At 37.7% G+C, this 27,500-nt stretch overlaps 2 protein-coding genes across 2 annotated transcripts in view; one reads left to right on the top strand and one right to left on the bottom strand.

Annotated features, from left to right (window-relative positions):
* The window catches only part of LOC145298432 (hydroxymethylglutaryl-CoA synthase 1-like), a 413,120-nt gene that overhangs the window by 14,108 nt on the left and 371,512 nt on the right, over window positions 1–27,500 (top strand). The gene's annotated exons all lie outside the window — the stretch shown is intronic.
* The window catches only part of LOC145298416 (apolipophorins-like), a gene marked incomplete in the record, with an annotated part of 149,305 nt that overhangs the window by 37,188 nt on the left and 84,617 nt on the right, over window positions 1–27,500 (bottom strand). The window contains 8 exon segments of the mRNA XM_080144316.1: window positions 2,862–3,198; window positions 5,844–6,091; window positions 7,066–7,198; window positions 9,166–9,573; window positions 15,610–15,794; window positions 17,830–17,995; window positions 20,180–20,491; window positions 24,931–27,500. Of these exon segments, the coding sequence (XP_080000442.1) occupies window positions 2,862–3,198; window positions 5,844–6,091; window positions 7,066–7,198; window positions 9,166–9,573; window positions 15,610–15,794; window positions 17,830–17,995; window positions 20,180–20,491; window positions 24,931–27,500 (4,359 nt within the window).

Here is a 27,500-nt window from a genome sequence, read left to right as displayed (position 1 = left end):
TGACCAATAATTACATTCGGTCATTCATTTTTTTTTTTTTTGTAATTTAAAAATACGAGGGATCGGTGTTCTGCATTTCGGTACAATCCAATCAGCCTTCTGTACCTCATGCGTACATTGCTAGAGTCCGTGATAAACAGAGAAGTTATCAACTACCTCAACAAAAAACAACCTATACAGCGACATGCAATATGGTTTCCGTTCTAAGAGATCAACTGCTGATGTGCTGGCAGTAATATCACACAGGATTAGTGAATCTGTTGATGGTTTCGTTTCTAGAGCAATAACTCTTGACATATCTAAGACATTTGATGGGGTTTGACAAAAGTCTACTTCATAAGATTTCCAGCTACGGAGAGATGGAAAGGCTTCTCCATCATAAAATCCTGTATCTTTGAAAGGTTTATCCAAGTGATCGTTGATGAGCAGATGTCTGAAGCTCAAAGTATTAACGCCGGCATGCTTCAGGGATCCATCCCAAGCCCAACTCTTCCTTCATCAACAACCTCATAAACCATTCTACAATCATTCGTTGACACCTATGCAGACGATACTACCATCTATGACAACACTTCAAAGGCCAACAAAGATCAGGATCTTGCCGATTCTCTCCAACATGGAGCGCGTGGTACAATGGGGTAAAAATGGCGAGTTAACTTGAATGCATCCAAAAACAAACAATTTTATCTTTTCATCACCAACGCTCACTTTGCTTAAGTTGAAATGAATAACTTTTCTTGATGAAGCAACAGGCTTCGACAAATTTATGGGACTGATCTTAACCCCCGACCTGAAATGGAAGAACTACATCAAATTTGTTGCCAAAATCAATGGGAAAATGGTTGGATCAATCTACCGCTCCAGAAGGTATCTCACTCCCGACGCAATTCGTTACATGTACAAGCGTAAAATTTGGCCAAGATGAAGTACTCTTGCCACATCTAGGATGGAGTACTTTTGCCACATCTAGGATGGGGCTCTTACGAGCACCCTCTCCTTCCTTTACAAGTACACGGCAGTCTTCGAAATTTACTGGACGATGACCTTTTCGCCCCCCCCCTACTTCCTCTTTTCCCCAGAAAGAGACGATGCAAATCTATCTCTACTCTCTCAATACTTTTATAGTAGGTGCTCGACTGAGCTTCAATATATGGTCCCTCCCCCAAGACGCTCGCAACAAATACTCACTTAGCTGAAACAACAGTCAACAGCTTTCCTCACTATCCGTGCTCAAAATAAAACGAAAATTCAATGAGCCGAGGTTTTTTCCTAGTGTTAGATATTTGGCAGATGATCCCGGAAAGAAATGGATTCGATGGGTTGCGCGCGCGCGCGCGCACACACACACACACACACACACACACACACACACACACACTTTTAAGGAATGCGAGACTTGCCGCAGTATGTTCATTAAGCATACTCGTGAATGATACATACATAATTAGTAAAAACCCTAGAAAACAATACTTCAAATCTTAGAGTCATTTATATATGTATTGTATATTTTCGTCGTTTAACTTAACACTATACCTCTTGATTTTAGTGATTCACCATTTATTAATTCAAATATTCATTAGTGTCTACGGATTAATGTAAGAATTTTATATTTTACGCTAATAATATTAATTTCATGTATATTCTTATTATAATATGAAGTCTTTAATATCATATATAGGTCAATGTTAAGATTTTTTCCAACTAAATAAACAAAAAAAAAAAAAAATAAAAATAAACAAGAACTTTACAATGACGACTTTAGTTTTTTCGGGGGGTGGGGGTGCTGAGAACGAATATAACATCTGAAAGTAGCGCAAAAAATAGTTTTCATGAAGAATCAAAAAAAAGTGGGGGATCAGTTTTCTATATTAATTTAACGTACAAAGCTTTCAGGTAGCTACCCCCCCCAATAAAAAATAACTAGGTGGCCGAAAGTGAGTGATCATTTTACGTTAAATTTATATAGAAAACTGATCCCCCACTTTTTGAAAGAAAAAAGTATTTTTTTGTATATCATGCGCTACTTGTAAGCGTTATATTCGGTAAATGTTATATCCGTTTCCAGCGCCCTGAAAATCTATAAAAGCCCCAATTTTTTGAAGTTAGAAATAATTTTGACATTGACCGATATATATATATATATATATATATATATATATATATATATATATATATATACTAGATCCTAAGTGTCTACGGATTAATGTAGTCATTAATTCTATATTATGTCCTAATTATATGAATTATACTTATATTCTTACTAACTGCATATACTCGGCTTTGTCAGGTTAAGACATGTTGCCGGGCGGAGTCACGTACTATTTACGATATGACGAATATCCTAACTTACGATTTTTCTGAAGGTTTACTACATTTTGGATTCATGGAAGCATAAAACAGCCATTTTCGTCGATAAAATTAAACAGAGAATAACTCAGATCAAAGTGTAGTATCTGTTCTTCAGATGCTGCTTTTCAATTTCTTGTTCTCTGTCAGTGGAGGAGAAGTCCTTCACGACTTATACAGTTTTTAATTTTTGTTCCTTTTCTCAACATTAAAAAACGACCCTGGTGTCTAACTGTCCCGTGTGGAGGCATTGTAAATAGGAACTCATAGCTTAAAGGGGAAATAACCCAGAACTTAAAACTTACTGGTGCTTGATAATTGAAAATACATTAAATATAAATTAAATTAAAAATAAATTCAATAAATTAACTCTATATAACATTTATAAATAGAACAGCTAATACAGTTTCATTACAAATAAGACAGAACTGATGATTAAAAACGATTTTCTTTAATGTAATATGCAAATGACGTTAACGAGTGATAGTACGTACGATACTCTGTCCAATACTAACCTTTAAATGGTGGTATCCAGTCGATGGGTTTTGAGGACGGCTTCATGGAATAATAAAGGTCTGCAATCGTGAAATTGTAATCAAGTTGCCACTCGTTAAAATTATTCACAGCGTGCCTCATTATTTGCCAAAATTCATCAACCAAGACTGGTGCCGCAATCGGAAACTTAAATTCAAAAATTCCGCGACGCATGTCAAAACTGATGATTTCTACGTCGTTCACGCTGAAGATCTGCTCACGGAACTTGTTTGCTGTGCTCGTAATGTAATTCTTCACTTTGTCGTCAAGGTTCCTCACAGTCTCTTCAACTTCCCAATACTTGTAAGCCCAATAAAGCTACAACAAATGAAAACAAGATAAATAATCATAGAGTAGAAATGTAACGTTGTCCGAGGAACCAACACGTTGTATGCCCCAGTCGCAAATTAGACAAGAATAGAAAAAAAAAAACGTCAACTCTTTGTAACAACCACATTTATTTCCTCATTGTTACGACCGTGACGTCACCGACATAATCGTGATCTCTAACGTTATTCACACCTCTCACGAGATCTTTCTCCTTTATATAGTCTTTTTTTTTTTTACCGGTGACATCATTTTGCATGCATTTGCATATAGCCGCCCGCGCTATGTTACAGAAAGATAGATGGTGGGCTTATAAAATAGTGCTCAATAACAAATAGAGTTGTATTATTGTATAATTTTCATTATTTAGACAAATTTTATGGCTACTTATATTGCATACATCGTTTAGCTGTGATTTCTTTCGAAATCACTCCAGCAGGCCACTGCCTTCTGTTTTCGAATGCAAATGTACAAGTTCTCATAACTTTCTAGAAACGGGTTGTCAAACTGCTATCCGGCCCTAGTTCGCAGGCAGCGCACACAGACAATGCACAACACTCAAGTTAGAGACACACGGTTATCGCCTCTTATTTCCAGCAGTTGCAGGTTTCAGCCCATAGGTGGCAATATCAACTTCCTTTTCTTTTCTCTCTCGCCAAGCTGAACGGACATGTAAACAACACACTCCTGACTTTCTTGGAAACATGTCTTGTACTCGTTGCCCATAATAAATTCACACGGTTTGTAAATTACGTAGTGTGTGAGCGTTGTTTCTTTATTTGTCTATAAATGTTACTTTTTCGACGCGATAGACAAGATTCAACAACGTCCGCTACAACTCACTTCCTTTATTTTGTCGTTTAGTCTTCACATTTAAAGAGCGACGTTTCTGACAAAAGGAGAAGAATTGCTGTTTTCTGGGTTGGAATCTGCCCCTCTAACACTTATCGTTTGCTAGTTTTTGATCTTTAAGTTGTATATATTTAATTTCTTACATCAAGTAGCTTCATATCTTGTTTAGGGCGATTTCCATAAAAAATATTAAAAATGACCACATTTAAAAAACAAAAAAAACAAACAAACTAATCTTTGAGTAAAAGCAAAACCCAACCCTTTCACTCTAGAAGTTCTCAAATATCGAAATATTTTCTACTCTGCTAGCTTCTTTCCTCAGACCGCTTTTCTTTGGAGTTTTTTTTTTTTTTTTATATTGAAGTGATCCCTTGGGAGACTGCAACTCCTGTAACAATAAAACTAGTAGTTGGTTACATTGGTTATACAATAACCACTATCGCGCCGCCTTACCATGTATAATACAGAAACGAATGCAATATAACAATTGCCAAAAAAAACAAAAAAAAAAAAAAAAACACACGACTGCATCCACTTCGAAGTTAAAGAAAGTCTAGTCAGCAATACGAAACCAACGCCAATAAGTTAAAATACTTGAAGTTATAAATATTACAACACAAAAGTCTGCCCTAAACCAAATCACATTCCAATTCAGTCAAAATTAGAAATGTTTGTTGTACCCCCTTACATGACCTAGTACTGACCACAGAGTTGCTCCCTATTTCCACACTGGGCTTCCAGAGATATTGGCATGACAACATGGCTCTTGAAATTTTTTCCACACGTCATAGTGGAGGGTCCGTAATGGTATGGGGTAGCTTTTCTTACAGAGGGACGATGAAGCTCCAGGTGGTGCAGGGTCTTCAGACAGCAGCTGGTTATGTTAGCATGCTACAAAAAGCATCTTTGATGATGGAGGGGCATCGTTTGTGGGATGGATGGTTATTCCAACAGGATAATGCAGCAATCCACACTGTAGGATGGACCTTGAGCTTTCTACAAGAAAATGGAGTCCATCCCTTTGGATATCCTTCATGCTCACCGGACTTGAACCCAATTGAAAATGTTTGGGGATGGATGACAAGAAAGGTTTATCGAAATGGCAAACAATATTCAACAAAAAATGAACTTCGTGAAGTCATCTTCAGAAACTGGAGCAGGACCCCCGCACCTTAATGGAAACCCTTATTTCTAGCGTGTCCCAAAGAACTTTTGAAGTCATCAAAAGCAGTGGAGGTAGAATTCATTAAGTTCGAGTGTTTTCATACACTTTTCATACACTTTTAATCCAATTTAATAGAATTTTTGTCTCTGGTCTTATTTTAATCATGTGTAAAAAGCCTAATTTTATAAAAATGTAAATTTTAAAAATAAATCTTTGGAATGTAGCTTTTTGTTTCTATAACCTTTTAGAATGTAGTATTGGTAACCTTCAGTCGGAAGAGTTAAAAATCTTAAAAAAAACAAACAAAAAAACAAACTTTTTTAAGGATAGATTTTAAAATGGTCTTAAATTTTTGATCAGCAGTATATATATATATATATATATATATATATATATATATATATATATATACCAGTTTAGTGGTTCAGGTAAAATTCTGAAAATCCAAATATAAACACATATTCGAGTTAAGAATTTATTATTTGACACAAGGAGTATACAGATAGGAGTTATGTTAATTTCCTTAATCCATGGATTTTCAATATTGACTCATATCATCAGAAGGAATGAAATGCGATTAGCAAAATGTTTATGTTTGAAATAATGAAATCCATTTTACCTGCTGATAAAATTCGTTCAGTATGGAGAAGATGTCCTGAATAGCCGGGTGATTCCTGATTTCATCCATGAAACGGTCCAATTCGTCATTGAAATGCTGCCTGTTCGCCTGTATATAGTCGACGAAATCTACGACAGGTGTCATCATGTCATTATCGCGCATGAAGTCTACCAGTTCACTCCACCTGTGGTTGAGTGCCATCAGGAACGCCTTTGTGTATTTGTGGTTGAAAATCGCTTGATACGTTCCTGCAAGCAACATACAAAAAATATTTAAAATTTATACAAGAAATGTACACATCTATATCCGTTATATATTGCGACCCTACGTCAGTAAGTAGAGCTCATGTTAACTAGTAGGAATTTTGTTGAGGATCACATTAGTACATGTCAGGATAACCCAACGGCAAACGGAAATATACCCAGCTGCAGATAACGTGATTGAAGCAGATGAGTAGGGTCAGAGGTTAGCTCTTTAGATAAAACGCCCTAGAAATGCAGGCGGAATGCTATGTAATATGAGGAGTTGATTACATCACGCCATCAAGGGTAGAAATTTGGTCTCTCCTCGGGAGCGATACAGACAAGATGTGTCTGACAATGTAGGAGATACTCTAAGCAAGTGTTACCTCGAGATTTTGCCCGTCTGCATCTCTCAGTTACCATCCTAAAGAATAAGAAAACGAAGTAGGCAAACAAGATACTATTCACACATCCTTTCTAATGAGGTCTTCTTTGAAAGATGAAAAGCACCACTGCGGCCAACTTCGAAGTACACATGGAACTTACATTAATTGTTTCGATCTACATATGAAAAAGATCAGAAAAATTGAAAAAAGATCTAATTAAACGGAAGTTTTCTCTCGTCTTTAACAATGTTAGTTTAAATGAAAGAATGTTATGTGGTCTCTCTGCACAGAGAAAACTTTCTCTAAATAAAACCTTTGAAAACTCCGTAACTCTCCATTGTGTTTCCATGCACGAGTAGTTTTGTTAGCCTTAAGGTAAACAAAAGGTCAACAATCACGAGGGGGATCACGATCAGTCATGAACGACAGAAGGAGGGGATCATGAAAGACTAGCACGTGAACACCATGCGCAACGCATGTCTAAAGCGGACTGTTGTTGAATGGTTTTCTTCATAGCTCATGAGAAAAAAAAAAAAAAAAAAAAACGGAAACGACGACGTGCAAGCTATTTAACGTTTAAAACGTCACACTTACTTCTATTCAGCTCGTTAAGTTTTCGCAAATATTCATCTCTTACGGCCTCCCACTTTCTGTTCCACATAGATAGTTTGCTGACGATGTAGGCCTTGGCTTGTTCAACGTCGTACGACAACTTTCTGTAAGACTCCTGTTAATAAGCATTCAAAAAGGCATAAAAAAAAGTGAATATGGAGTTTTGGAATTTTTCTAAATAAAAATTGATAATTTGTATTATTTGAATAAGACGTAATGGATAAAAGTGCTAAGTAATTCTCAGTTTTAAGTGACGGGTTCAATCCTCAGCAAGGGCGATATTAAATACAATTACAAATATCTAGCCATGGCAGATCAAACTATCCCTGTAAATTAAATAAAGAATTCCGTTTGAATTTCGGTAGAGATTTCAAAATTCGACAAAACAGATACGAAGAAGGTTGGAAGGGTCATCAGCCAAAACTAAGAATAGCATCCCAGGTAAAAGCAATGGTCCGACTAATCCGAACATAAACTATCACTCCTCATCTAAAACTAATCCGAATAATTCAAATAAATTTTTAAGCTTAAATTTATACATTAACTAGCATGGGTTGGGTGCCCGGCGTTGCCCGGGTGTTTGAAGGTGTATGCCGAGCAAAAAAAAAAAAAAGGTCAATTTTTTAAAAACTTTGACCCTTATTATGACCCATTAACATTTATTATTTTGGGCTCAAATCAAGTTATTAAGTTAGATCCATGTCCAAGGAACCTATATCTAAAATGTCAAGTGTTTAGACCCAAAATTGTCGGAGGAGTTTGGTAAAGTTCTCAAAGGTCAAATCGTACTTCGGAACTGTAAACAGCAAAATTTCTGGCCGAAAACAGATCACATAGATTTTCCCAAATCTCAGTACCCTGTATATCAAATTTGAGTCTGTAGACTAAAAATTGGCAGAGTTATTGCGTAGGGAAATGTACACACACAGACAGACACGTTCACTTTTATAGGTATATAGATAAACCTTAAAGAAATTATTTTTTATTTTTATTACATGGAGTTCACCACTTATCAAGGCCCCGAAGCCACTTGGGGATAAGGGTTATTGCGTGTACAGTAATCAATGAGATAGTATCGTAGTAATAATTAGTATCGGAGATTTAGTAGAGTGTCTTAAGAGGGCGGTTTGTCAGGAATTTGTTTATGTTGGACTTGAAGACATCAAAGTTGTAGTCAGGTGGGAAACAGGCAAACGGAAGATAGTTCCACAGTCGTGCACTTCTAAGAAAGACGCTCTGCTCATGGAATCTACGTTTAGATTTAGGCACTGATAAAGAGTGGGTAAAAATTAATGACAGTAGTTTCAGCTAGACGGGTGTTTATCATGAAAGATTGGCGAAGGGGGACCAGAGATTGGAGCTCAGACGAGCACTTGCCATGGAAATAACGATAAAACAAAGACAGGCCCGCAACGTCTCTTCTGTGGGAAAGAGGCTGCAGGGAAGAGAAAAGGGCATCACCCACTAAGCCACGAAGTCTATTTTGTATTCTGTCAAGGCAGGATAGGCTGCTTTTAGCAGCTCCTGTCCAGATGTGGCAATAGTACTCCATCCTTGGACGTACTACATTTTGCAAATCCCTTATTCGCAATTGCAGGGGTTCGTCAGGACAGCTTGACGCGAGGATGCGTCCATCTACAATAATTTTCTTGTAATCAATAATTTTACCAAGAATTCCTCATAAGTTTTAGTTTCGGTTATAGCTAAAGAAACTCGTTACACATATATTTCTCATAAATTTTGGTTTGGTTCAAGCTAGTGCACCCAAGTCATATGGATATATTTTTTTCATTTTTTAAAATCACAACTTTGTAATATATAAAAATCGATAGATAATTGACCATAATATATACGAATCTGCATAAATCAAAGCATATTTGAGCGTATTTTACGACTGGGCTACGCCGGGCGTCCCTGCTTGCTAGATAAATACTTTTTCAGTTTTTACAAAAGAGCTACAAATATCAGGACGTCTCCATTTACGCTGAATATCCACAGAATGCCAACACCAATATATTACATTGGAAATAGTCCGCTGTGGAATTTCCACAGGTAGCTGCTAATCGTAATAACTATACTTACTTTGTAAATATGATTCAGCTTGGCATTTGTCTCTTTCATATGTCGTTCAGCTATTTGGTAGTAGTGCATAAAACTTTCGCTGAAATGTCGCCGGAGATTTTTGATAAACTGTAAAAGGTTGTATCTGACCTCATCGTATACGCCCTGCATGCTTCTGTAGATCGTCTTCATGTTCAGGTAGTTGCGGTCGTACATTTCGGAAAGGTGCTGGATCATCTCGCGCATCTCGTTCGACACCTCATCAAACTCGTCGTTCACGTAGGTTTCAATTTCCGTCAACTCCTTCTTGTAGGCTTTTTGGAAAGCACGCGCCAGCTTCTCTCTTTCTACAAACATGACCCTATAGAAGTTCTTCATTTCCTCTTTCATCGCCATCATGTTCTGCATGGCCTTCATGTAAAGGAATTCCTATTAAAAACAAAAGAAATAACTCAAATCTTTTTTTTTTTTTAATAAATAAAAACGTCACACACCATGCCCCAACAAATCATATTGTCATTGAAGCTAAAGGGTTACTACGGTAGAAATGGGGGTCTGACCTTTTTCTTAGTGCATGAGAAAAAAATCGTATGATTATAAATAATAAATCTGCTTGAAGTAAAATATATCAGAGCCGGTAGGAGAGAGAGAGAGAGAGAGAGAGAGAGAGAGAGAGAGAGAGAGACACACACACAGACACACAGACGGTAGAAAGAGAGAGAGAGAGAGAGAAAGAGAAAGAGAGAGAGACACATACAGTAGAAAGAGAGAGAGAGAGACACACACACAGAGACACACACACGGTAGGAAGAGAGAGAGACACACACACGGTAGGAAGAGAGAGAGACAGACACACGGTATGAAGAGAGAGAGAGAGACAGACAGACACACGGTATGAAGAGAGAGAGAGAGAGAGACAGACAGACACACGGTATGAAGAGAGAGAGAGAGAGAGACAGACAGACACACGGTATGAAGAGAGAGAGAGAGAGACAGACAGACACACGGTATGAAGAGAGAGAGAGAGAGACAGACAGACACACGGTATGAAGAGAGAGAGAGAGAGACAGACAGACACACGGTATGAAGAGAGAGAGAGAGAGAGACAGACAGACACACGGTATGAAGAGAGAGAGAGAGACAGACAGACACACGGTATGAAGAGAGAGAGAGAGAGAGACAGACAGACACACGGTATGAAGAGAGAGAGAGACAGACAGACACACGGTATGAAGAGAGAGAGAGACAGACAGACACACGGTATGAAGAGAGAGACAGACAGACACACACACGGTATGAAGAGAGAGAGACAGACAGACACACACACGGTATGAAGAGAGAGACAGACAGACACACACACGGTAGGAAGAGAGAGACAGACAGACACACACACGGTAGGAAGAGAGAGACAGACAGACAGACACACGGTAGGAAGAGAGAGACAGACAGACAGACACACGGTAGGAAGAGAGAAACAGACAGACAGACAGACACACAGTAGGAAGAGAGAGAGACAGACACACACACGGTAGGAAGAGAGAGAGAGAGACAGACACACACACGGTAGGAAGAGAGAGAGAGAGAGACAGACACACACACGGTAGGAAGAGAGAGAGAGAGACAGACACACACACGGTAGGAAGAGAGAGAGAGAGACAGACACACACACGGTAGGAAGAGAGAGAGAGAGACAGACAGACACACACACGGTAGGAAGAGAGAGAGAGAGACAGACAGACACACACACGGTAGGAAGAGAGAGAGAGACAGACAGACACACACACGGTAGGAAGAGAGAGAGAGACAGACAGACACACACACGGTAGGAAGAGAGAGACAGACAGACAGACACACACACGGTAGGAAGAGAGAGACAGACAGACAGACACACACACGGTAGGAAGAGAGAGACAGACAGACAGACACACACACGGTAGGAAGAGAGAGACAGACAGACAGACACACACACGGTAGGAAGAGAGAGACAGACAGACAGACACACACACGGTAGGAAGAGAGAGACAGACAGACAGACACACACACGGTAGGAAGAGAGAGACAGACAGACAGACACACACACGGTAGGAAGAGAGAGACAGACAGACAGACACACACACGGTAGGAAGAGAGAGACAGACAGACACACACACGGTAGGAAGAGAGAGACAGACAGACACACACACGGTAGGAAGAGAGAGACAGACAGACACACACACGGTAGGAAGAGAGAGACAGACAGACACACACACGGTAGGAAGAGAGACAGACAGACAGACACACGGTAGGAAGAGAGACAGACAGACAGACACACGGTAGGAAGAGAGACAGACAGACAGACACACGGTAGGAAGAGAGACAGACAGACAGACACACGGTAGGAAGAGAGAGAGAGACAGACACACGGTAGGAAGAGAGAGAGAGACAGACACACGGTAGGAAGAGAGAGAGAGACAGACACACGGTAGGAAGAGAGAGAGAGACAGACACACGGTAGGAAGGGAGAGAGAGACAGACAGACACACGGTAGGAAGAGAGAGAGAGACAGACAGACACACGGTAGGAAGAGAGACAGACAGACAGACGCACGGTAGGAAGAGAGACAGACAGACAGACACACGGTAGGAAGAGAGACAGACAGACAGACACACGGTAGGAAGAGAGACAGACAGACAGACACACGGTAGGAAGAGAGACAGACAGACAGACACACGGTAGGAAGAGAGACAGACAGACAGACACACGGTAGGAAGAGAGACAGACAGACAGACACACGGTAGGAAGAGAGACAGACAGACAGACACACGGTAGGAAGAGAGACAGACAGACAGACACACGGTAGGAAGAGAGACAGACAGACAGACACACGGTAGGAAGAGAGACAGACAGACACACGGTAGGAAGAGAGACAGACAGACACACGGTAGGAAGAGAGACAGACAGACACACGGTAGGAAGAGAGACAGACAGACAGACACACGGTAGGAAGAGAGAGAGAGAGACAGACACACGGTAGGAAGAGAGAGAGAGAGACAGACACACGGTAGGAAGAGAGACAGACAGACAGACACACGGTAGGAAGAGAGACAGACAGACAGACAGACACACGGTAGGAAGAGAGACAGACAGACAGACACACGGTAGGAAGAGAGACAGACAGACACACTGTAGGAAGAGAGAGACAGACAAACACACGGTAGGAAGAGAGACAGACAGACAGACACACGGTAGGAAGAGAGACAGACAGACAGACACACGGTAGGAAGAGAGACAGACAGACAGACACACGGTAGGAAGAGAGACAGACAGACAGACACACGGTAGGAAGAGAGACAGACAGACAGACACACGGTAGGAAGAGAGACAGACAGACAGACACACGGTAGGAAGAGAGACAGACAGACAGACACACGGTAGGAAGAGAGACAGACAGACAGACACACGGTAGGAAGAGAGACAGACAGACAGACACACGGTAGGAAGAGAGACAGACAGACAGACACACGGTAGGAAGAGAGACAGACAGACAGACACACGGTAGGAAGAGAGACAGACAGACACACGGTAGGAAGAGAGACAGACAGACAGACACACGGTAGGAAGAGAGACAGACAGACAGACACACGGTAGGAAGAGAGACAGACAGACAGACACACGGTAGGAAGAGAGACAGACAGACAGACACACGGTAGGAAGAGAGAGAGAGACAGACACACGGTAGGAAGAGAGAGAGAGACAGACACACGGTAGGAAGAGAGAGAGAGACAGACACACGGTAGGAAGAGAGAGAGAGACAGACACACGGTAGGAAGGGAGAGAGAGACAGACAGACACACGGTAGGAAGAGAGAGAGAGACAGACAGACACACGGTAGGAAGAGAAAGGGATGCATAGTAGGAAGAGAGAGAAAGACACATGGTAGGAAGATAGAGCAACAGAGACACACGGTAGGAGTGTTGCAGATTAGGGTCCTACAAATGTAAAGACCCAGATATGTTAACTAGTAGATACAAAAAAATTTGTAATGAAATAATGGCAAATACTTCCTAAGCAAAAAGAATGTTAAAAAAAAAAGAAAAAAAAGACGATTACAGATTAAGAATTTGTGATGGATCAAATATTTTAAAACCGGTTTAAGATATTTACAATAAAAAGAGTTGAATGTTACAATACGAAAAGTGGTTAACGATGACAAAGTATTTTGGGATTTAGTTCAGCAAAAATAAGGTTAGCATTTAATAATTAACAAAGCATGACATTTTTACGTAAGTGCTTACGTAAAATAGATTTAAGAAACAATTTCTGATATATACACGTAAACACGAGAAGAGTCAGAGTCAGTCGGGACTGACATGTTCGCTCACGACTTACGTCCACGGAAATTTTAATGGACGCATGTAGAAAGGTGTATAGATAAGAGACGTTGCCAAACACAAGAAATATAATTATAAAACATGACCAGTTGTCATAGCATTCCTTCAGAGGGATATATTTTTAATAGAACCTCCAGCAGTTGCCATCCACCAGAAGCCGGAGGAAACTATATAATAGGGTATGTGCCTTTGTACATTATGCAGACAAGGATGTTTATTCGTCTCGTATGAAAGGTCACAAAGCTGTTGAACACACGCGCATACGTAATGCCAACTGCGATATACATGTGTTTATTTACGCACGTGGCCGTATAGTCATTAAACGTCTATTTTTATAAACACTGTATATGTACATTATGAACTAGTGTACAAAACATTCTATTTGACAGCGCTTTATATATATACTAGCAGGGCTACCCGGCGTTGCTCGGGACCGTATAAACAATGAAAAACAAAAGCAGATATTGAACATATGTTTTATTCTTAGGGGAGAGGAATCTTTCATCTCAAGTTTTAGCGTTACAAACAAACATTTGTCTTCTTTTATATATATAGATAATGACAGGTTTTTTGGGGGCCCCCTCGAAGATAACTGATCAGTTGATCAACTTCTAGTGGTCCGTTTGATGTGAAATTTCAATATTTGTCATCCGGGTGATGGGGCTTCGATATGATACCAAATTTGTCAAGTTTGGTTCCGTCTTTCAAAAGTTTTAGCGTTACAAACAAACATACATACACACAGACGTTTGGCTTTTATATATATAGATTAGTCCTCGTGCGAAAGAGCAGGACAAAATGTTTTAAATAATAATAGAATAACAAAGACTTTCGCTGGCGAGGACCACTATTGACCGTAACCAGTTATACAGTCCTTTTGAAATTTTCATCTCTATTTTTCTCGTTATGTACTGAATATGTTAATGAAACCTATATGAAATATGTTCCTTATTAAATTTTAAAGATTTTCTATTCTGAAAGAAGTTAAAAAAAATTAATCTAAAAAAGTTATTTTAAAGTTTTTGTTTAAAAAAATTCAGATTTTCTCATTCAGACTTGTATTACAAAGAGGGGGGTTGCAAAAAATGAGTTGTGGTGTGAGGAGAAATACAAACTGAAATAGAGAGGAGGAGAGTTTTAAAATATAATCTTAAAAAGATAAGATACAAGTTAGAAAAGCATTTCATCCAAGGCATGAAAATTGTTAAACAAAATGTTTTTACTATAGGCTTTAAAAATAAAGGTACAAGATTCAATTTGAAATTTATTTATCTTCAAAGTGCACTTTTATAAATTTTACAAAGTAACGTATGAAAATTTAAATTGAATAAAAAAATTACCTTGGATTTATTTTATGTAATGTACATTTTGTTGCAATTTAAAAACATTATCTTTCATCTAGCAATTAATGATATAGATATAAAATTTTCAATTATTTTTTTTTAAAAAAGTGCAACAGAATGTACATTACATAAAATAAATCCAAGGTAATTTTTGGATTCAATTTAAATTAAATTTTTATACCTTACTTTGTCAAATTTATAAAAGTGCACTTTGAAGATAAATAAATTTCAAAGTGAATCTTTTACCTTTATTTTTAAAGCCTATAGTAAAACCATTTTGTTATACAATTTTCATGCCTTGGATGAAATGCTTTTCTAACTTGTGTATATATATATATATATATATATATATATATATATATATATATATATATATGCCACTTGTCTCTTTAACAAATGTACAAAACGTAATTGTTGCATAACTGGTTTAAACGAGTTCCAATAACGTACATGTAAGATACACGCACTCATATATATAATATTAAGTTATGAAAATATGTATGGCAATTAAGCTACACGAGAATGAAACGCCGAATATTCTGTGTAGCTTGATTGCCATATATATTTTCATAACTTACTACCTAGTTCTACCTGTGTATTGACTATTGTTGAAGTAAATACAGAAAATTTACGCATAAAATTACATCTTCGTATATTAATTTGTGATTAAATGTAGTCTATATATATATATATATATATATATATATATATAGGAGGCGCAAATAAAAGGAAAAGAGGTTAAATGAAATTACATTCAATTCATAGAACATCGTTGGTCTCCATACAATTTTTCCGTGCAGAATAGTGGAATTTTCAACTTTCAAATCCATCCGAGCATCCGACATGCTACGATCTGCGTCCATGCGATAAGCTTCGACCATCAGCATTTCGTTAGTCAGTAGATTTCCATCGACGCGATAGGATTTCTCTGGCATATCTAAAACACACAAAAAACATTGTTTAAATATTACTTTGTACAATATGCCAAAATTTCTATAAATGATATGCCCCGAAATGGATATATTCGTTTCAATTAGCTGAGTGATCCTGGTTACAATGAACTAATACAATCTGGTATGTTATCTCCATGAATGAATATTCGTAGTCTTAGCTAGTAATAAGTAAGGCAGTGACAACAGAATATTATTTTCATTGTTTTTACTTTCGAGTATATATCCGACACAGACACAATAATCAAGAGAGAACCACATCACTATATAAAAACATATCAATGGATATATACCTGAAAATCAAAACAAGCACAATAATATGCTGTTGTCATAGCCGTAGTAATAAGACTTAGGCAATTGGCATATCTTTCAACCTCTCTCCCAAGCTGCTATACTCGTTTGTATTTATAGATTAAAGTCAATTATATATATATATATATATATATATATATATATATATATATATATATAGGAAGGGGGTATATAGAGCCGGAGGTGCTAGGTGATTCCCGGTCGTAAAATACTGTTAATTGCTTATTGATATTATTGTATTATATTTGGGGATTTAGTGTGAGATTTAGAATTTGTGGTTCAACTGCGCGATGTACGCAATCAATAAATGTGAATTACGATAAAATATCTCGTCCCTTTAGACTATTTTCATTATTAGCATAATTTCTCTTCACATTGTGAAAGCGTGTGGAGAGAAAGGAATTGCATGTATTCAAGAATGATATGGTTTTATTCTATTTAACGATGTCCATAAGCAATAAATATGAGAATGCAGTAATTCATTAAACACGTCCATTAACTGAATTATATTTTGTTTCAGCACTGTAATACTAGAGAGGAATAAGTTAGGCGAAACATACAGAGAAGTTTATGGAGAAAGACTTAAAAGAGAACAAGAAAAGAAGAGAAACAAAAAGAGAAGGCTGAAGAGAGGAGAGATAGATATATTTAAATAAAGATATCACACATGATTTCACTTCTATTTAAATTCATATGACCCCGAGCAACGCCAAGTAGCTCTGGAGGAACCCAAATACATTCAAATTCATTACACTACAGACAAAAACAAAACTGGCAGTTTTTATTTTATTTAAATGGTCTTGTCCACAATGAAGAATGTAATCTAGTGAGTGGCCTTGATGAACAGCTGTTTGTAGTCACAGCTGGTAATCATCATGTTGTGGCTCTTAAGCTATGATCACAGCGTAGTATCTGTGTAATGTTGTGGCGGGCAGTATCAAGGACCAGAACGATTATTATGATTGTCAAAATATTTAGGTTAAAACGATTCAGAAAATCGTTTTAAAAGAAAAGAATATTAGTTAAAATATTTATGTTAAATATTTATTGGAGGAATTTTAGCTCAAGAAAAATGTGATGAACAGAGGAAAAGAATAACTAAATTTAGTTTGGAATTTGGTTTAGTAAACAACGATGTGGCTTACGTGACAAGATTGTCCACTCTGGCTGATGTAAGAAACGCGCGAGCCAGGAGGAATGAGAATTAGGAGTTGGTCTATAACGGGAAGTCGAAGAGACGAATTGTGTAGAAAGCTAGGCACTCGGTTAGTTAGTGGATGGGAGTTGGCCCTGGTTCGATGGAAGCATATACAGACAAACTAGGGAGGATGTAAGGGAGAAGGTTAAGAGCCGTAAACTCCGAGACGTGGAACATTTGAAAATAAAGATCTGGAAATTGTAAATGCGCTTTGGGTGTTTGATTCGAAAGATACCTTTATTTTAGGTGCCTGGCGCCAGAGGAGAGGAAGATAATGAATAAGGTTAGTGACCTGTTGGGTATCCAGCAGTCAAGGGTGTTATTCGTCATTATTAAAGACTATCCGTCAGTATTAAATAGCCCGAAAAAGGTTGATATGCCGTAAAACAAAATAACCAAACCTTCACCTTTCAAAACCCCATCTGACCTTGTCTCTAACCTCCTGCAGAGGAGGTAGCTAAACATTACTAGGATATAATTTTGAAATTAAAGGTTTGGAATTAATGGCTTACTCTTGTCGTAATCAACTTGGATCTTCAGGTTCCTTCGTGCATGAGAGAGGACGAAATAAGCCTCCATAGGTTTTCCGGATCCATCGACTATCTTGACGGAAATTTCACAGCCATCTTCCATATGCAAATGAGCCAACATTTCTGCAGAGTAATCCCGGGATCGCATCTGAAAAAACAAAACTAACGGTGTATTAGTTTGCTACTACGATTTTGTACTCAGTGTAGCAGGATAGCATGGCGACCAGCAAAGAAATAAGTCATAATTTGACTTCAGTTTTAACTTAATTACCAAGTAAATGGTCCAGTCACTAAGCCTCTCGGGAAAACCATTGTTTCCTTTATTAGTGACTAGGGGGGTACCCGGCGTTGCCTGGGTGTTTGGAGGTGTGTGTAGGGGGTAAAGTAAAGAATAAGCGAAGTAATAAACCTGTTTAAATATTATATAAAAAAAAAAACGATGTTAAACTTCTTATAAAAATCGGAAAAACCAAAACAAAAAAAAAGAAAAAAAGCGAACAAACGTAAAACTTTTTAAAAGAAAAAAATCGGGGAAATAAAAAGCAAAAATAATGAAAAAAAAAAAATGAACGTGTTCGGAAAAACAAAAACAGAAAAACAGTGAAAAGCGAAAAAAAAAAAAAATGGCATAAATAACCCTACGATTTGGTTAAGTCCATGGTGCGTTTCACGCAGTAGAAAGCATAGAATGAAAAGGAACGTTAAAATTCTATTCCAGTTTTTTAAGCAACTACAAAACGAAATAAAACGGTAATGATGTTTCATATATATATATATATATATATATATATATATATATATATAAATGGAAATAATCATTTTTTAGTGTAAAAATGTTGGGGAAAAATGTTAATTAAGCAACGTAAAAGTAAGCGTGGGATAAGAATCAATGTTTATGGGAATGTCGCTATCGGTTAATTCCGTGATGCGTTTCGCCCAATAGGAAGCATAGAACGGAAAGGCACGGTAAAATTCCATTCCAGTTTTTTAAGCAACTACGAAGTAAAGAAACCCCAAACCGGCATTCCTTCGTAACTATCCCTTGTGAACGATCTCGGAAACGATGTAAGTGGTGGCAGAGGAAGGGGGAATTAATTAGAAAGAAAAGATTTTACTACTTCCATTGATTTTAACCGATTTTGGCAGTGAACTCAGCAGAAAAAAATATAGGAATCTACGATTATCGAGGACGTGGAAAGGTAATATGCCTATAACACACGTCAGATATTGTGCTGCAGTTTGTGCATATTACATTTTCATGAAATGTCTTGATTTTTAATCCTATTAAGTTCAAAATCAGAGGGGAAAATGAGTTCATTTTATATATATAGGGAGGATAACAGAAAAATAAAAATCCACATTAGAAAAGGAAATCTTTGAGAAAAAAGTTAGTTGTGTGCTAATTACGTTATTCTTTTTGTCTACGTTAAGCTTTTTTCTTTTTTATTAAACCCACCTTCACCCCTAATAAGGCATATCGCCACTTGAATGTAAGAGGTTACTATTTCGGATCATGCCCAGGAAAGATTAACAATGTTGGTTTACGTTAAATTTAAACTTTTGCATATCAGTATAGACAGGGAAGCAGGTAGCAAGAAGGAAATTCCAAATTCTAGCTGTTTGAGGGAAGAAACTTTTAGAATATAAAGCTTTCTGGCATTTACTGACCTCAGTGAAAGGGTGAGATTTTGTTGCTAAGCAGGTTTGTCGGGGATATGTACGTCGAGAGGGCACAAGTGTAACGAGTTCATCAGAACACATTTTATTAAAATATTCGTAAAACAGACGAATGCAACATTGCGGCGATGAGACAGAGGTTGGAGGTTAGTTGACAAAATAGAACCTATTAAATTGACAACTCTTTTTTTGAATCCTATCCAAGAGAGAAGGGCTAGTGATAGATGCACCAGCCCAGATGTGGCAACAATACTCCATGCATGGGCGAATGGTGGCCTTGTAGAAATACAGGATACTCTCAAGTGCGAGTAGACTTCTACCTCGGTAGAAGGAACCCTCCTTTGCAGCAGCCTTCGCAATGTCCTCAATGTATTTGTTCCACTTCATATTGCCCGTGAAGGATTTGAATTAAGTTTTAAATTTTAATTACTAAGTAATTACATGAGGGATCGGAGGGGAAGTAGGCCTGCGTAATGAAGGAAATTCAGACCATGACTAAAAAGGTACAGAGACTATTGGATATTTTGAGGGAGCTTATTGTTATTCGAATTGTAATAGAAGATACTACTCACACAAAGGGCAAAAAACAAACAAACAAAAAAAAAACAAACAAAAACATTCAGAACAGAAAAGGAAATCTTTGACAAAAATTTACCTGCATGCTAATTTCGTTATTCCTTTTGTCCAAGTACGCCATCGAGTTGATGCTTTGATCGTCATACTTCATGTCCATGCTGATTGTGGTTTTGCCATTCAGTTCAAATAAGCGGAATGTGGTCAGCCAGTTGAGATTGCTTCTTGGATGCATCATGGCCATCGTCAGGGTATATTTGTTATTATCGTCTTTGAGAAGTTCCGTTTGCATTGTCAACGTGTTCTGCGGATCCTGGTTCAAACTGAACTCCGTTTTACTCTTGAACAATACATCGCCTTTGTTCCAACTATATTCGGACTTCAACCGGATGCCCTGTAGAGGAAAAGCAGAGACGAACGTTAGGTTTAGGCTTTGAGATTGAAAACAACTATGAATTTACTTTATACGTAAATCATGAACACTTAACGGTAGCTTATTACTAGGGCTGTGACAACAGCATAGTCTTTTCATTCTTTTGACTCTCGGGTATATATCAAACACAGACAGACTTAAATCAACCTAGACCCACTGGTCCTGGAGATGACCTTAAACTATATCCGATGGTGAGGCCCCACCTTGCGAGCTTTAGTGAGTGTGGAGCCACCCTTTAATTGCCATTTCTCCCAGGTCCACTCTGACCCGGAGTGGTAGTACCTGTTAGCGTCCCAACTATGGGTTAAATAGAAAGTTGCCTAAACCTCATACGTCAGAATTCGACAGGAGAGTGCATTTTATTATTAATAATAATAATAACAATAGTAATAATTATAATCATCGTGTTAGATTAAATAAATTCATTTCAAATTGCTGTTTTCTTGCGATTTTTTAACTACCTTGGCGGACCGTATCAATTATGTCAACGTGTCAACCAATTTTCCGTCGTATAAATGGCACCTTTAACAATGACCCTAAACTATTATTACTAATCTTTTTGTTATTCTTATTGTTATTAATACTTCAACGTTAATGCATGGAATTTGAGTACATCCAAGTTCCTCATGGGAATTAGGGAACGATTATTACCGTTATTATTTAAAAACCAATCCCAAACCCGTTGTACATCCTGACGGATACCGCTAGTACTTATATGTTTTTGTTTGAGATTTTTAAAACTTATCAATTTCATTTCATATATTAGACATTGTTCCAATTCCATTCTTTTTCCACATAATAAAGATTCAAAATACATATCACTAAATTTTCAATCTGTGGTCTAAAATGCTACCAAAGGCAAAAATAAGTTGCTCTTCTGTAATTAAGCATTTACAAAATTAGTACAAACCTGCTTGTGTGCAGTCTGTAGGGTCCCGTGTCAACAAAAAGAATGAAGAAAAAAAAGAAAAAAAGGTTGGCTTTTCTGTATATGCTTGCGATATTGTCACCCAATATGCAAATGAAATGCTTCCGGTGGGAAATAAAATAGCCTGATTTTTCAGAAATTGGGTGGATTTGGATGTCAGAGTTGTCAGCAATGTATTGTGTTCAAGAGTTAAGTTTTGCAGAGCGTCGAGATTTGGGTAGCGAGCTTTTGGCAGCAGTGTGTCGAATTGAATATTTGATGGTTTTAACCACACAAACTTAACACTAGACCCTTACTATAGGATCAATACAGAGTAAGGAGGTTATATTTTGAGATCCTATGCCAGTATGTTTACTAATATGAATTTCGGCGAGGGCTACAAGTACATGCTAGGCAAACGGAAATAGATTACCTGCAGCTAGTGTGATTGAGGCAGAGGTTCAAACATTAGTTCCCTCGAAAAAAAAAAAAAAGCGCTAGAAATGCAAGTGTCGAATGGTATGAGGTGTCACGTGTTTAGGGGGAAGAGAATAAAGTTCCTAGACAGTCGGAATTTAGAAGCGGGAGAAGCTAGATGAGTCTAAAATTGTTAAGAGTCTAAGTGAAAATTGCTTTGAGACTCTGCCCGTACGTCGACTAAGACTAGATAAGAAAATTAAGAAATAAAGCTAACTCTTTGAATAAAACCCAGTAAGTTTCCATTGTGTTTCCATACATGAATTAATGAATTAGATTAGTTTGGAGTTAAACAGAAGACCACAAGCACGATAAGATAAACGGTCACGCACGGAAAAGCCGCGATAGGAGAATGAAAATTAGCTATTTAAATTGTTCACGCATTATATATATATATATATATATATATATATATATATATATATATATATATATATATATATATGCGACTGAGGCCAAAGAATAAAGGTATAGAGTTGCACGTTATTTTTCGATTCTAGCTGATGGCACCCAAATCATGTTTTGATCTTACTACCATTAATTAGGTTCGATATAATAATCGAGGGAAAATAAATACGTAATCTGCACTAGTTAAAATATATTTAAGCGTATCTTACGATCGGAAAACGCTGGGAGGCCTGATAGTGTTTATTAAAAGTGAACATATTTTGTCACTTGTGCGTTATTGTCACAGAACAACCTTTTCTGATTTTATGTTGAAGAGCGCAAAGCAAGGGGAGACAATGCAATTTCCGAACCAGGATAATAAACAAACTAAAACATTAATTATCTAAACATTTATTGAATTAAAATAAGATTAAGAACATTCTGATAACACAAAATAGATGATTTTTTTAAAGTTATTTTTTTATACAGGAAAAGTCTGAAATGTTTAGGTTTTCAAAGTGTATATCTTTTCAAATTTATAAATCTTTATGAACAGTCATTAATTAAATGGAAAAAAAACATTAAAGAAAAATCTAATAAAACAATTAATCTCCCTATGCTCTGCACTCTTAAAAATGAAATCCCAAAACAGTGATGCACCAGTGTCGATACTTTTAACATTTTAAAAAATTTTATTTAGAAAATATTTGATTTTTTTTAATATTAAAATGTGTAATTTTACTTTAAATTTTAAGAGAAGTCATCCCTCATACACACATATTACTAGCAGGAGGTCCGACATTGTCCGGGATTGAATAATGACAACAAACGTTTTTCACTCCAATATATTTATTGTCATCGAAGTCGATGAAACCGCCCATTTTTCAATCAAATCGATTAGTTGCTTGCTCTAGTTAAGGACCCATCGCTGTGCACGAGGAGGAAGCTTCACATGTCTGCGCAGTGACAGTCCACCATACATTGTAATCTACATTACATTGTGATCTACTGTTGAATTTATAAAATTATTTTTTATATATAATGACTTGAAAATGAATGATTTGAAAATTAAGAAAATGAATGAAGAAAAAATTAAAAAAAAATGGCGGCCTTTTCTTTTTATATGCTTGCGGTATTGTCGCCTTACGTGCGAGTTAGATGCTTCCTGTGGGATATATAAAAAAAAAAAAAAAAAAAAACTTTCCTTCAGTTGAGTCAGTTTAAAATACAAAAGTAAAGTGTCGTGTTTCAATTGTGCTCTAAACAGAAACATTCATTTCGAACGCGCCCCTGTCATATCAAAGAAACTACTGTTGATTTTATATGCCCGGCCTTTCTGCTTATGCGGTGATAATGGCTTGAATGTAAATTTAAAAAGTCGTATCATGTTTCAATTGTGCTTTAAATAGAAACGCGCTCCTGTCATTTCAAAGAACCTACCGTTGATCGTATATGTCAGGCTTTTCTGCTTGTGTAGTAATAAAAGTTTAGTCAAAATCGCTTGTTCCTTCTTTCATAGGATTTTTTTCGATTATCGATATTTATCGAAGACATTTCCATGCAGAACACTGCCGAATACACAATACATTTGTGTAAAATTTCATAAAAACCAGCCCAGCCCAGCCGTTTCACAGTTCATAAGGAAGGAACTCGAAGTTTCTTTTATATAATAGTAAATTATGTATAATAAATACCCCCGTTGTTGCACTACAGACTGAAATATCACGTGTTTAAAAAAATGTCTACGAAGACGGACGTAGTACCATTAAAACGAGCCCCTTCTGAGACCCAGAATTTATTTTTCTGCATCGTCACCAGATTCTCAATGCAATTTTGCCAGCGATAAAAGATGTTCTACACCATTCGGAGCGCGCTTTTTCATACGAGGGTCATTCTAAAAATAGAGTTTTCCATTTTTTTTACTCAAAAAGTTAAAGAGCTACAAAAATAAAAAGGAAGTAGTACCATTAAGACGAGCGACTATTTGTGCCCCAGAATTTATTTTTTTTACTCAAAAAGTTAAAGAGCTACAAAAATAAAAAGGAAGTAGTACCATTAAGACGAGCGACTATTTGTGCCCCAGAATTTATTTTTTTTACATAGTAACCACCATTCTCAGTGTACTTTTACCAGGAATTCAATGACACAGGTCTGCGTCTGACGCACGTCCATAACAGAGGCGGCTTTCTTAGTCTCACGCTATTAATACTTGCATCAGAGAGAGAGAGAGAGAGAGAGAGAGAGAGAGAGAGAGAGAGAGAGAGAGAGAGAGAGAGAGAAAACTTTCATGTCATGAATCCATAAGTTCAGTCACCGTAAATTTGCAATCCTTTCTGATTCATTCGGGCGGAATAAAGATAGGAGGCATTACTTTTGTAACGCCCCTCGTATAATATTGCATTTTCAAAAGATTATGATAATCAAGTCGGCTAATTAATATATCGACTCTTTTAAATAGTCCTTCAAGATTATATATCTTAATCATAATTGTATTTTTTTCCAATTGTTATTAATAAAACTAGTACTAAATTAAAATCCTATTAAATTCATAATGCATTTTGGTTTCTTTGTAAACCAGAGTGTCTAATGTTATATCTACTGCCTGATATATATTGGCAATTTAACTTACCTTAGACTGGGAGGGGAACTTCAAAATCACATCAAAGATGGCATTTCTGTTGCGGTTAAACATGGTGGCCGTCAGGTCGATTTTCTTGGAATCGTCTTTATCGAAATCCCAGAAGAAGGAACTTTCAAAGACCTGTTTACCAGACTCTGCGCTCACTCGACCGGACATTTTGTAGGTGCGCTTGGGCAGGGAGAATCTTACATAACCCGCGTTTTCCGTCTTTCCAAAACCAAAACCAACTTTTTGCCCTTCTTTGACGTTTCCGCTGACCTCAATATCGACGTCCAGCATCTCTTTAGTCTGCACGAACTTTGTAAAAAAAGACACAGTCCGCACCGGGTGGACCAGTTCCAACTTAAATTTCGTGTCAGCTTTCTTCTCGTTTCCATTGTCGTCGTAATCTACGACAAACTTGAAATTGCTGGCTCTGTCAGCTTTGTCCCAGTTTACATAGATATTCGACATGACCGACTTCCTGGAGTATTCCACATCCATGGTGTATTCCATCATACGGAAATTTCCACGAGAATCGAACTTTGATCTCTCCCGGTTGAAACTTATTTCCATTGGCTTGCCCTCCATGAATTCAAACGGAGCTTCGAACCGGAGTTTACCTTTTTCCATCTGTCGGTCCAGCATCAGTTCTCCTTCAAACATATATTTATTCGACATATTATCTGTCGTCACTTCAACACTCAAGCCATACTCGTTTTTCATAGAGATCTTCAGTTCCAATGTGTAATCCACAGACTTACGCTTCCCATCTCCAAGTTCAGCTTTAATATGTAAATTCTTTCCTCGTTGGCCTGAATGGCTGTAGGTTAGTTTTTTTGATCCGGTCCACACAGTGTCGAAATTGAGCGACAGGTCAGTGTCATACATGTTTCCGCGTTGCATTTGAGCCTTCAAATATGCGTTAAACTTGAAACTTGTTTTTAAACGCATATTCATGTTTATTTTCCCAGTGTTCTTCACCAAGCTGGAAAAGTTGATCTTCTCTTTGCCATAGGTGAAAGTCCCGACGATTTTCTGGAAAATGGCGTCGAAATCGTTCGTTAGCTTGATCTCGCCTGATCCCGTATGAGTCTTCGGATTCGGCCCCATGCCCAAGATCTTAAAGTCCACTGAGGTCTTCAGCTCTAACTGGCTATCCATTTTGACAGTTGAGCTTCCTTCGATGAAATATTCACCGTAAGAGACTTTCAGCTGACAATGACCGTTCATCGAATCGTCAAAGCCGCCGTTGTAGACGATGTCGAAGTCGCTGTATCCGGCGATCATTGCAGAAAATTTCATCTCTTCAAATTGGCGGTTAAACGCCGAGAAGCGATGTTCTTTGGAGTTTTCGCGGACTTCCAAAGTAACATCAAAGTCATGTAGTTCCAAGCGTTTCTGTGACATCGTAGCCTCGTAGTCGTGTCCAGGAAAGATCAATTTGGTTTTTAATTCTTTAAAATCAGTGCCCTTCAATGAGATTTCGTATTTCTCTCTGAAAAGATCTAACATCGCAGATACTTCCATGTTCGAGTTGACGCTGCTGAACACTTCGCGGTGCATATTGAATTCAAATTTATCGTCCTGTTTGCCGAATTTAGACACGAATTCAAATTTTGCGTCGCACTTTCTCTGGGAATGGCATTCATAGTTACCGTCAAGTTTAAGCTTCTCTTCGCCATCGACTTTAACATCAGCCATGATTGTCTTTTCTGTCCACTCCTCGCCCTCGATTTTGCCGCTTAATTCCACGTTCCTGTCGAATCCGTTAAATTGGACGTTAGCGTCTATCAATCCCATCTCGGTTCGCTTCATATCGGCGTTCATGTTGCGGATGTACGCTGAGTTTGTAGTCAGCTGCAAGTCATACTTGCAGCTTCTCCTCGCACAATCTACAGTTCCATCCATATCCAGCTCAAACGACTTCAGAGCTTGAGGTAGCTTGATCTCTGCGTGAACCTTAGACTCATCCATGTTCAATGTGAACACGACTGTTATCCTGTCCCCATTTTGCATAAGAAGCCCAAGCTGAAAATTATGATTGTTGTTTTTTAAAGTGTATCCAGTGTTCAACGAATAAAGGCGCCTGTCGTTGAAGTCGACATCGAATTTACCCATTAGGTTTGTTCGTCTTTCATCCATGGCGATGGCAATGGACATCTTGCCGTTCTTGTACCTGGATGTCGGATTTGCAAAGTTCGTATCGAAGCTGATCCTTTCCGGGTCGGCTCGTGCCAAATAACTGCCTTCGAAATTAGCTCTAGGGTGAATAAGCTTGACCTCACTCTCAGATTTGAACGAGAATTCATCATGATCGTATGTACTGTCAGATTTAAAGGTGAATTCAAAACGATTTTGAGGGAGATTTATGTCGGCGGTTCCCTTGATGTCTACCTTGCTTGGATGATGCGCAATATTCAACTCGAATTTAAAATTATCCTTGCGCAGGTTTTCATACTGGATCATTCCCATTGTTGTCTTATGGTCGTCGACGAACTTTATATGATAATCAAAGCTCGAGTCGTCGTAGATCTGTTTTAGCATATAATCGAAGAACAGTTCATTATGCAGATATC

The sequence above is a fragment of the Euprymna scolopes genome, chromosome 2 (genome assembly GCF_053919585.1).
Source record: "Euprymna scolopes isolate OS-2025 chromosome 2, ASM5391958v1, whole genome shotgun sequence".
Lineage (NCBI taxonomy): Eukaryota > Metazoa > Mollusca > Cephalopoda > Sepiida > Sepiolidae > Euprymna > Euprymna scolopes.
The sequence above is the reverse complement of the archived record's forward strand: the minus strand, read 5'-3'. Positions and strand labels throughout refer to the sequence as shown.